Source organism: Rhipicephalus microplus, chromosome 2 (genome assembly GCF_043290135.1).
Source record: "Rhipicephalus microplus isolate Deutch F79 chromosome 2, USDA_Rmic, whole genome shotgun sequence".
NCBI classification, from domain to species: domain Eukaryota; kingdom Metazoa; phylum Arthropoda; class Arachnida; order Ixodida; family Ixodidae; genus Rhipicephalus; species Rhipicephalus microplus.
The window spans coordinates 274,671,113-274,683,020 of NC_134701.1; the positions used below are offsets into that span (position 1 = coordinate 274,671,113).

Genomic DNA, 11,908 nt, shown 5'->3' on the forward strand with positions numbered 1-11,908 from the left:
ATTTCCGCGAAGTTCCTTGGAGTAGGGCCCCTTCGCAGTATCATCGCAACGATAAGCGTCGAACAGTCGAATTGTAAACAGTGCGTTTCCTGCATCTCGACGGCTCGACAAAGCTACCACCGAGACAGCAGTGTGTGTGCGTATGTGTGTGCGCAGTCAAAAACAAAAGCAACTAAAACATGGCCGTGCCGTCCCGTTGGCGGAGGTGCTGAGGAGGTCAGAGCAGAGATGTTCCTTTGTGATCTGGGCCGACGCGAAATGACTTGAACGAACTCTGATTGCGGGATGAGCCCGAGCTTCGTCCACGGCTGTTGTGCGGGTGATGTGGACCGTTGGGGTCGAAAATGTTCGGGAGTACTTCGACAACCGAGCCGCCGTAGCGAAGAACGCAAGCTGAGCGAGGCCAGCGTTCGTCAGAGGCGCTGTCCCTTGTGCAGTGACTCGGCGGTTGGTGCAAGTGGAACCGTGGTTTGTGAGAGCCCGACAGTTTGCGTAGCTGGCTGAGTTGTTTCCGATATCGGACTTTTTTTTTGGGAGCGCTGCGCAGACCCTGCCTGTGGTGAACATCCTGTGGGTGACTAACCATCACTGTGGAGCGCGAGCGGAGGTTCGTAGCTACGTACGATGGCACGCTCGGCCCTGACTTGCAAAGACATGTGAGCGTGCTGAGTGAGTGCAGTGCGAACATGAGGGGCGACGTGCTACCGCCCAGGCGGCAGGCTGTCGTCGACCGGTTGCGGCGACGAATCGAACTCTACCGCCGACACCACAACGCCACGCTCCCGCGCTACGAGCAGGCCGCCAATGCTGTTTACGAAGAGCAGCGACACGAAACGATGCTGCTGAAGCAGCGCTACTTGGAATCCAAGGCGAAAAAATCGAAGAAGAGCGAACACAAGTCGTTGAAGGACTCGTCCGGAGTGGCAGCTACATCGTCCGCTGATTCGCGCAAGATCATCCTACAGGTGAGCAGTGTGCGTCGGAAGTTTGAAGCTTGCACTGTGGATATCTCCGTTCTATCTTTCGACCGTTTTACCTAGGGTGATCGCGAGTCTTGTTTGATGTAACGGCATGCCTGGTGTAAGAATCTCTTGTGATCCTGTGTCAGCCAAATTGTCAATCAAGCCTGGCAAGCACTAATCGTATATCGCTTCAGTTTCAATCTACGCCGCAGTTCCGAGTGCAGCACATATCTAACTCACTAGTGGGAAATGGGAAAGGGGTATTTATAAGCACAAGTAAGAGGAATCAGTTCCTGTGTCTGTTTCACTTAATGCCTGGCATTGGAGCTTTGAGAAGCAGTTACTCTGGTTGAAGCGAACCTGAAAATTGTTATTATGTGTTTTGCAGAAGTCCAACAAAAGGCCAGCAGTGAATATCGAAGCATCCCATGATCCAACTGCTGATACAGGACAGTCGGATGACAAGGACCATCGGCATAGCAAGATGGCTCGCATAAGTAGCTTTGCTTCGGACAAGCATGTTCTCCAGCAGCACAAACAGATGAGCTTGGACTCTCAGCAGATGCAGATTCCTGGCTTTGAGTGCATCAAACAGCAATCGGTTGCACCAAAATCTCCAGGTTCAGCAGGGACGAGCCACAACTCATCTGTTCTGCTGTGTAATGTGAAGAAAGAATGTGATAGCCTTGGATACTGTGGCCAAACAAATGACTGTACTCACTCGCAAGAAGCCTCTACTTCAGTGGCAGCAGCAATTCAGGATGAAAGTGCGGACACTGGAGAAAAGTTTCTCGATGCATTTCCAAATCTGGGTTTGCCAGAAGATTCCTCTGAAGTTTGGGTAGACAACCCTGAGATTCTTCGGCATCTCATTGATGACATAACAAATCCATCAGATCTGATGACTGATTTCAATTTCAGCTATGGTATGGAGGGTTTAAAAGATACCGAATGCTTAGAAACAGTCAAAATTGAAGGCATGGACAACACTTCTTTAAATGAAAAAAAGAGCAGGCAGCAACATGCAGGATTTAGTGGCAATGAGTCATTTATAGCTACAAGTCAAGCATCGCAGGTGCTGGTTTCACCATATGAGCAGCGGTCATCAGCTGCCATCGACAGCATGGCTGCAAATGCTGCATGTTTGCCTCGGCAGGGCTTTTCCCCGAGTAACACACGTGTTAACCAGTTTTCGGCATCGAATATGGGCAACCTGGACTTCAAGCTTTCAGAACCAAGCCCTGCAGCTCAAACATTGAAACAAATGGCAGAGCAACACCAGCAACACAAGCAAGGCCATGACAAGCACTCGCTTGGCTTGGGTGTTCCTCGACAAAATTTTTCCCCTGGGGACAATTTTGATGTTTCACTAGCAGCATCACGCAGTACGATCTTCAGCAGTGCAGATAACTCTCTTAACCCTTCCAAGGTGATGCAGACATCAGCCATGTTTCCTAATGTTGGCTTTGGAAACCAAGCACTGACGACGACAATTCAGTCCAGTTTTCGTGCCGACAATGCAGCAAGGGCTGGAAATGCCTTAACAGGTGTGTCTTTCGGCAAACTTAATGGTGCTCAAAGCCCCTATGCGGTATCCAGTAACTCTCTTGATGCAGCAAGATGCCAAACTGTCTCTCAAATGCCAGTGCAGGAACAGCAGAGGTGTTCGCCTAAAGGAATTCACTATACCAACAGCAGCACTGATGAGAAAACAGCTTATGTCAACAAGATCAAGGCAAGTTTGGCCAATTTCGCTGAAGTCAACAGTGCACCATCACCTCCCCTTGTTAAAAGCCCATCACAGTTCCCAAAACAGATGTCCTCTCCCATGTCTTCACAATCATCCATGATGATGGGCCCATCTGGCCATACTACAATTCAGGTTAGTATTTGTGTACATTGCTTTACCAGTTACATTGTGTAAGGAAGCTAATAACAGCATATCTTACTTTTTCCTTTGTTTTTTAAATGCAGGGAAATGCAATGCAGCCGCAAAGCATGAAGGACACGAAAGACATCTCACCACTGAATATATCATCGAATACATCATATGCAGACGCGTTGGCATTCTCTAGTGGAAATGCAAGAGGCATGAACCGGAGCAGCATTGGACCCACTGCACATTTCCAGGCACAGCAACAAGTGCAGCAACAGCAACAAGTAAAAATGCAGCAGCACAGGGACAAGCCGGGCTTTTTGCAAATTCAGTTCATGGAGGCCAACGAGCTCACCAGGCCAACATCTTCATCGCCGACGGACATAAAAAGCCTCCGCCTTCATTACAGCCAGAACAAAAGCTCAATCGCTCCACAGCACCAGTTGCAACACTACACAGCTCGGGTCCAAAATCCAATGGGCTTACAGGGACTGCCGCAACAGGGACCACTGCGTGTGACCCGGCCCTCTGTGCCAGTCACCAGCAATCAACTTCCTTCACATCCCCAACAATATGTGCAACACATGGCAGCCAGGCAGTCCACAAGCATGAGCTCTGTCCCATTCCAAAATCCTGGCTCCCTTGGCTTTGCCGGCTGTAGAATGCCCTTACCCATGAGAGCATCGTCTCCTCAGCAGATGTCGGGGACCATCAGGCATTCATTGTCAGCAGCCCCCGTCAGCGTGGCCCAGAAACCCTCATACACGAATGCCACGATGAGGCCGCAACTTTCTGCAGACTTTGCTGCTTCCCAGCGGGAGTGGCAATGTGCAATGAGTCAGGCAATGCAGCAGCAGCAACAGCAACGGGTGGGCTTCCAGACACAAACATCACAGGCGCAAAGCAGGGTGGTTTTTAGCACAGCGCAGCCAGGTTCGTCGACTCGACCACCACCATTCCAGCCACCACAGCTTAGTGTGCAGCAACAGCAAGCCATGGCATCAACACTGCCACCACTGCCTCAGTTGCAGATTCCACCTCGTAGCACAGCACCGCAGACGAGCACCTTCTCACCCTCATTTTCATCAAGCATTTCAGACTTTAACCTGGAGTTTCTCGAGAGCATCGAGAACAGCGATTCGGACCTTCTGAACTTTGACCCTGTCAATTCGAACTTCGGAATACTCGATGATGTGCTTGGAGGCAAGTGAAAAACCACAAGCCACATCCATAAACATTTAACTTCTTTTATACATACATATATACAATGTACACTGCACATTTTGCATGATTTTTTTGTAAACGAATCAAATGATCTTACTTGTTCCACATACTCTCAAAACATTTTATGAGTAACAGCACATTGTTTTTAACTGAAGGCATTCGTTTACACAACATTGAGCAAGAGTGAGCAGTTCTTTTGACAAGAAAGTAAGCTTCTCCCTTGGTTTTATTCCACTGGTGTCTCTCTTATGCACCACACGACTGCCTGTAAATAATGGGATTCTACTGTAGCATAAATATATATATATGTACATCTATATATATTATATATATATATGTATACTTGTGTTCTTGTTTTTCTACATCAGAAACAAAAGTTGTTGCCAAATCCTGTAAGCGCCACGTGGCTTTACAGTCAATTATGCAATTTTCAAAATAAAAGTGAAGCCTGCCTTACCTTCACTAAAGGTGTTGCATATTTGAGTGCTCTTGAAAGTTATAGTCACTTTGTTTAATTTTGGGGGATAACAAAAGCATGGGGCATAAGGCTATTTGGTGTTGCACAGTTTGAAGTGTATGACAGCGCATAAAAGAAGGACTGCATGCATTAGTATGCATGTTGATCATGCTTACAAAATTTGCTTGCATGACATGAGTAAATGCATAATGACAATGACTCAAGTTTTAACTGTTTTATAGATAGAAGTAGCTTGTGGGAAACACCACAAGTATACAAGTGAGTAAGGATTTCCCTTGAGCTGCGCAGCACTAGGCGAGAAAAGTGACCGCTCAATGGTAAAGTTAGTGGCGTCGGGGGCAAATACGGCACTGTGCAGTTTTTCTCCCTTTGTGACCACATGGCATGCTGAAGAACTCAAGCATAAAGCCTAGCAAGAGTTGAAGCGTGTTCTGGTGGCAAAATAGCCCATTTACAGAGAAAAGGCTTGCATGTGCGATGTATATAGAGCAAGCAAGTGGCATTTTCGCACTATGTTGACAGAAAATGATCAAGAAGTCTCTACCTATTTAAACTGGTCCTAATGTGCATACACACGCCACTTATACCTGCAGTGGAAGCCAGCATGCTGCCATGGTCCAAAAAGAGCCATTTGAGCACAATGAAACAGTGCTTGTTACGCATCTATTTGAATTATCTATATACATAAAAACTGTGACCGTGCAGACACATCTTGAGCATTCTCAAATTGCCATGTTAATAAAAATTTTGAGGACACATCTGCTCTGCTGATCAGTGTTATACAAGGCATTATGTATGTACCTGTTTATTAAGCATATTTTTTAAACGCAACTGCGTTAAAGAACTCGTTTCGCAGAAATTCCAGCTTCGGCGTCCTTGGTTGGGGGTGAAAAATCATCTTATGTGTGACTGAAAAGTCAAGAACAACTCAAATAAAATTAATAAAACTTCGTTGGCCGAAGTGGGGATCTAATGGAGCCCGGGTTGTTTGCATGGCAAGCAGATGTTCTACCGCACGGCCACATGTCTGCTTGCTAATACATTGAACATAACTTCCTGTGCTTGGAAATGCAGTGAGACCGACACATGCTTTACAAACACACGCGTCCTGCATACATGCTTCAAAATACAGCATGAAATATTGTAGTAATGATGCGTGGTACAAGAGCCCATTGCAATCTGGCATCAGAACATTATCATAATGACTTCGTGGTTTAAAGCTGGTAACCCACTACAAAGGGCACACATGCTACTGCGCCTATTTTCTTAAGGCCACGTAGTGGGTGCATCGCGAGTTCAAAAGGGTTTCATGCACTAAGTGTTTGAAGTACGCAATAGGAACAAAAGGTCACTATCGCGTTAAACTCATAAAAGCAGAGCTTTGGAATCCCCCAACTTTTTTTAGAAAATGTTTTCAGATGGACACTATTTGTAAAGTAGTTGGTGCATGATCGTAGCAGCTGCAGTAAGGTGAGGTAGGTGGTGCAGACGTATTTTGAAGAACCGTTTCAACTTGCAAGCATCTTATGCTCTGGGCTGATCTTGAAGGCTTTGATACATTGAAGCATATGAAAGTTTTGAAAAGGCAAATATAAATGAAAACTACATTACTGCTGCATTCACATATAACTTTGTGCTAGGCTGAACAAATCTTGAGCCGTACTGGTGCGCACACCAAAGCAAATAGTTTATCTTTTGTCTGTGCTGCTCGTATACTTCAAAGTTTTTGAGGTACGAGTTTCAAGTAGGCCAACCTGCAATTCTGCTGTATGTAGTGCAAAGGCATGTAGGCAATGATGTCCTTTTTTATTTATGCATATGCTACCTAATGAAAGAGGTGCTCCTGTTATCTGAAGGGACCCTGAAATACTCTCTCAATTAATTGGATGACTCAAATATTGGAATTCATTGTCTCATGATTCAACTCCCACAATTTTTTTGAATTCGTCAAGTACCAGTAGTAAAGCTGAACATACTGCATCACATATGAAAGGGGCCCTGCAATGTTTGTTCTTGTTTTCGTCTGCCTTATGTACCACTGGCGTGTGTGTAGTATGTTGAACATGGCCCAAATCTCAGCAAATGACAAGAAAAAGCTGTCCCTTTTGCATTCAGCTCTGCCAATGTTTTCAGTGGCTGATTCCAGTCATCATGCACCCCTTATTATGACATGTTTCGAGTCTTGTCTCAAGATGATGATGGTTTTAGAAATTTGATAATTCAAGTTCTTTCTAAATTTTGTCGCGCAATGTGGCCTAGCTGGGACCCTGGGAATTTTTCTTGTGACCTGTTGTCCCAAGTCAATCAAAAACGCCTAGACATCCACACAATAAATCATCGCTTATGAGAACGGAACTAGTCGTTGCGTGGTGCCATAATCCACAATTGAAGTGTTTTCTTTTTAAACAAATGTAATAATATTTAGGTTGCTGCGCCAGCTGTTGTGTGGCAATCTCGGTGCAATGCACAGAACCAGAAGGAGCTAAGAAAATGTATTGTAGTTCTTATTTTAGTCTTTCATTTTGACAAGTTCACTGGAGGCTGTAACACAGGCTAAATCAATGTGTGCCCTGAGCACACTCTAAGCACTTAACTTGTGTGCACTGTCATTGTCCTAGGATTGGTCAGCTTAACCAATTTTTGGTGGCTTTTATCCTCATGCAAGTTATCCAGCGTTCAGTTTTGGGCCAAGCACACAGCAAGACCTAACAGGACTTATCTTTTGATTGATTGATTTGTGGGGTTTAACGTCCCAAAACCACCATATGATTATGAGAGACGCCGTAGTGGAGGGCTCCGGAGATTTTGACCACTTGGGGTTCTTTAACGTGCACCCAAATCTGAGCACACGGGCCTACAACATTTCCGCCTCCATCGGAAATGCAGCCGCCACAGCTGGGATTCGAACCCGCGACCTGTGGGTCAGCAGCCGAGGACTTATTTTTTTAATGACAAATGAACCCAGAATTGATTAATAAAATGGGAAGAAACCTTCAAATATGAAAAAAATACTAATTTGAAAGACCCATTTTCGTCACAGATGGACCCAGAATGGATTCTTTTTTTTAAAATGTCAAAAAACTATAGTGGATGCAGAATCAATTTTATTAAAGTGGGATGAAACTCTAAAAATAAAATTAAAAATAAATGCTAGTTTTTTTTTTCTTTAGTGAAAAATGTACCCAGGTGATGAACAAACTTTAATTACCAGAAAGATACTCCTCCCCTTTCAGACGCGGGGGGAAAGACTACAGAAAGTTCCAGCCTCTCTAGAAAGACCCAACGTAGACGACGGCCATGATCCCATGGGCCGTGGCAGCGTCTTTGGCCTGCCGTATTGAGCGGGCTTTTAATTGCGAGTCAGAGCTGAGGAGTGCGGTATTCCATCCACTCCCGTCTGGGAATTCACCTCTCATGGGGGCCTGCGGGCATGCCCATAGAATATGGCTCAAGTCCGCCCTGTTATTGCAAAATTTACACCTGTCCGAATGACATTCGGGCACGCAGCGGTTCACTGTTATCGGACTAGGGAACGTATGAGTCTAGTAGATCGACGTAGCGCGTTTAGAAACATAGGACAAGGGAAGGGACAGAAGGTAGCAGAAGGGCAGAAGGGAGCGTACGAGTGGAAGCGCTCCCTTCTGTCCCTTCCCTTGTCCTATGTTTCTAAACGCGCTACGTCGATCTACTATGTCTTACCAACATGCCCAACTTTATACTCTAGTCAATGGGTCTGAACTTGAACCAGGCGCACGCCACCTCGTGTCCTTTGTACAATAACGAGTGTGCGGGAGGATAAATTTTGCTGTTTAGCCTGTAATGATCGATCTTTATTGAAATTGGAAGAAACGTCCAGAAATAGAAATACCAGATTTTCTAAGTGTTGCCTTCTTGTCCACAAATGAACCTTGGGGTGGTGGTGGTGTGTGTGTGTGTGGGGGGGGGGGGGGGTGCTGCAACACTTTTCCAAGTAGCCACAGAAAGGATTCACTAAAATATCTTATTGCTTCGCAATTTCATCTGCGGAAAAAATTTTTAGAATTTGTCCAGTACGAGTGGAAGTACACAGATTTGTCGCTCGCTACCGCCTCTCTCCTCTCGTCCCGACGAAAGCATTGGAAGTTAAGCACAGGGAAAGGATTAGCACGGGGGAACGAAATACGTTACACGCGCCTCGTGCCCTTGAGCACTATTTCTCTCTCTCTTTTTTTTCTCTGCGTAACTATGGTTGCTAACCAGACAAGATATGGCGGTCCTATGCGCTAACTCTGCTGCTGTAGGTAGAATATACAGTTACTCTAGCAGCATCGGTCACTCCATGCCCTCTTCCCAGCCAAATATACCCCTGATAGGTTGGCTTCACTACAACACACGTCGAAAACCACTCAAAAAAGTTAAAGGCGTTATCACCCATGATAAGGCTCAAATTTTTTTTTTGACGTCACACATTGAAGCGATGGTCACTCTGTGCCTTCTTCTGTCTCTAAGTATACCCCTGCTACGTTGGCTTCACCACAACACACGTCGAAAAAACACTCGAAAAAGTTGAAGACTTTATCACCCATGATAAGGCCTAACTTTTGTCTGACGTCACACATTGCAGCGACGGTCACTCTGTGCCATTTTCTGAGCTAGGTATATCTCTGATAGGTTGGCTTCACCACAACTCACGTCGAAAACCACTCGAAAAAGTTAGAGGCGTTATCACCCATGATAAGGCGCAACTTTTTTCTGACGTCACACATTGAAGCGATGGTCACTCTGTGCCTTCTTCTGTCTCTAAGTATACCCCTGCTAGGTTGGTTTCACCACAACACACGTCGAAAACCACTCGAAAAAGTTGAAGACTTTATCACCCATGATAAGGCTCAACTTTTGTCTGACATCACACATTGCAGCGTCGGTCACTCTGGGCCATTTTCTGAGCTAGGTATATCTCTGATAGGTTGGCTGTACTGCAATAAACGTCGAAAATTGCTCGAAAAAGTTAAAGGCATTATCAACCTTGATAAGGTCCAACTTTTGTCTCACGTCACACATGGCATCGCCAGTCACTTTGTGCCCTCTTCTGTTCTAAATATACCCCTGATAGGTTGGCTTCACCACAACACACGTCGAAAACCACTCGAAAACGTTAAAGGCGTTATCACCCATGATAAGGCTCAACTTTTTTCTGACGTCACACATTGAAGCGATGGTCACTCTGTGCCTTCTTCTGTCTCTAAGTATACCCCTACTAGGTTGGCTTCACCACAACACACGTCGAAAACCACTCGAAAAAGTTGAAGACTTTATCACCCATGATAAGGGCCAACTTTTGTCTGACGTCACACATTACAGCGATGGTCACTCTGTGTCCTCTTGTGAGCTAAGTATACCTCTGATAGGTAGGCTTCACCATAATACACGTCAAAAACCACTCGAAAACGTTTAGGGCTTTATCACCCATGGTAAGGCTCAACTTTTGTCTGGCGTCACACGTTGCAGCGCCTAGTCACTGTATTGCTACCTTTGTGTAGTAGTGTAGCGCATTTGTTTTCCAACGCCGCTATAATAACAATGGACTGCGGAGAAGCTGGTACACAGGCCGCACCACCGTAAACGGTTCCTGTCCACCTAGAATTTATCAAGGACCGTGGTGTGCTGTGTAGCTCGTTAGCTACGTACTGGTGATTTCATTTGCTTTAGATTCATGTCCGTAAGCTTTGACAGCAAAGTATGTGCGTGGATTCTCACGATTTTCGAAAATCACACTGAAATAAACAATGCTGTAGGCCGAGTTGCGCACTTCTTGAATATCGTAGGAACCATATTTTGTGCTTGCGAGTTGTTGCTTATCTTACATAGATGGCGCCACTTGATCATGCGGCAGCGACGGTGCATTTTATTTGGCGCTACGCTACACCTTATTCGCGCTTTGCGTTACCAGACAAACAATGCTTTTGAACTACCATGGCACAGTCCCGAAAGCAGCCGTTTCTTCTTTCTTGGCCACTCGTTGACACGCTTTGTCGATTGGAGACTGGCTTAAGCAAGTCTCCTGCAAAAACAGAGCGTGTATTCGCCACCTAACTATATATATATTTATTTTTTATTTTATTTACAGATACTGCTGTCTCATGTTTGAGACATTGCAGGAGTGGTTACAATAAACGAACAAAAACGTCACAATCAATTAAAAAATATAAAAATTGTATAATTAGACACCTGTTCAACAAACAAAAATTATCAAACAAAAGGAACCACGGCAGAATTAAGAACATCAATTTACATAATTGGACACTTGTTCTACAAACAGCGCATGCGGTAGCCGTTTCAAAGTAGCGTCCAGATTATTCCAAGTGTCAACTGTGCACGAAAAAAAAAGAGTATAACAATCAATAACACATCTGAATGGCACTATGTTCAACGGATTGTATCGGCGAGTCACCTGGGTAGGATGATTGGTGAACGAAATGGGTGTGGCTATGAGGACGGAATTGTGCACGATGTTATGTAGCATGGTAAGCCGATCACACATACGTCTGTGTTCTAAACAGTTTAGCGATAAAGCACGGTAGTGCTCAGAAGGGGAGAAATCACGGTCATAACGGTTAAAAATGAATCTTATCGCTTTTTGCTGGATGGCCTCAAGTTTATTTATGTCAATTGCAAGATGTGGTGACCACACAACAGACGCATATTCAAGAAGAGGCCTGACCAGTGATTTGAAGGCTATAAAGCTTGCATTCCCTTGTGGCGCCCTTTAGCGTTCTTCTTAAGTAACCTAATTTCTTTAGCAATTTTGCAGAAATAAGGTCGATGTGTCTGTGCCACTTCAAGTTTGGAGAGAATACAACACCAAGATACTTAAATTCCTGAACTTTTTCCAGTGTGTGATTGGAGTCGCCATATCTAAATTGCAATGGCTCCTTTTTATTTGCAAAAGTTATTGTCACAGTTTTCTGAAAATTAAGCTCCATTTGCCAAGTTCTACTCCATTCGCAAAAGGAAGAAAACACATCATTCAACAAAACTTGGTCAGTGACGCTACGTACACTGGAATACAATACACAGTCATCGGCGTATAGGCGAAGCTTAACTGGAGTGTTAATGACAACCTGAGTGACATCATTAATGTAAATTATAAATAAAAGGGGTCCCAAGACAGAGCCTTGTGGAACACCTGAGGAAATATCAGCTTGTGACGACTGTTCATGGTTGTAGCGAACAAACCGACTCCTCAAATACAAATAATCTGTAATCCAATCAAGTAATTTGTCAGCATTTGGGCCTGTAAGAAGGTTACCAAGTTTGAGCAGAAGTTTTTTATGACATACCTTGTGAAAAGCTTTGCAGTAATCAATAAAAATGGCATCGACTTGTTCG

General features: G+C 44.7%; 1 protein-coding gene across 1 annotated transcript; it reads left to right on the forward strand.

Moving 5' to 3' along the window:
- Positions 1 to 492: 492 nt before the first annotated feature.
- Positions 493 to 4,302, forward strand: LOC119178809 (uncharacterized). The gene is made up of 3 exons (XM_037430068.2): positions 493 to 965; positions 1,351 to 2,844; positions 2,937 to 4,302. The coding sequence occupies exons 1-3, from the start codon at positions 687 to 689 to the stop codon at positions 4,047 to 4,049; spliced, it is 2,886 nt and encodes a 961-aa protein (XP_037285965.2). The 5' UTR covers positions 493 to 686; the 3' UTR covers positions 4,050 to 4,302.
- Positions 4,303 to 11,908: the final 7,606 nt, after the last annotated feature.

What these genes read in the sequence shown, in the direction of transcription:
- LOC119178809 (XM_037430068.2), top strand. Translation starts at nt 687, where the DNA reads ATGAGGGGCGACGTGCTACCGCCCAGGCGGCAGGCTGTCGTCGACCGG. An exon ending in CGCGCAAGATCATCCTACAG is followed by an intron (nt 966 to 1,350) that starts GTGAGCAGTGTG and finishes TGTGTTTTGCAG; the next exon opens with AAGTCCAACAAAAGGCCAGC. An exon ending in CTGGCCATACTACAATTCAG is followed by an intron (nt 2,845 to 2,936) that starts GTTAGTATTTGT and finishes TTTTAAATGCAG; the next exon opens with GGAAATGCAATGCAGCCGCA.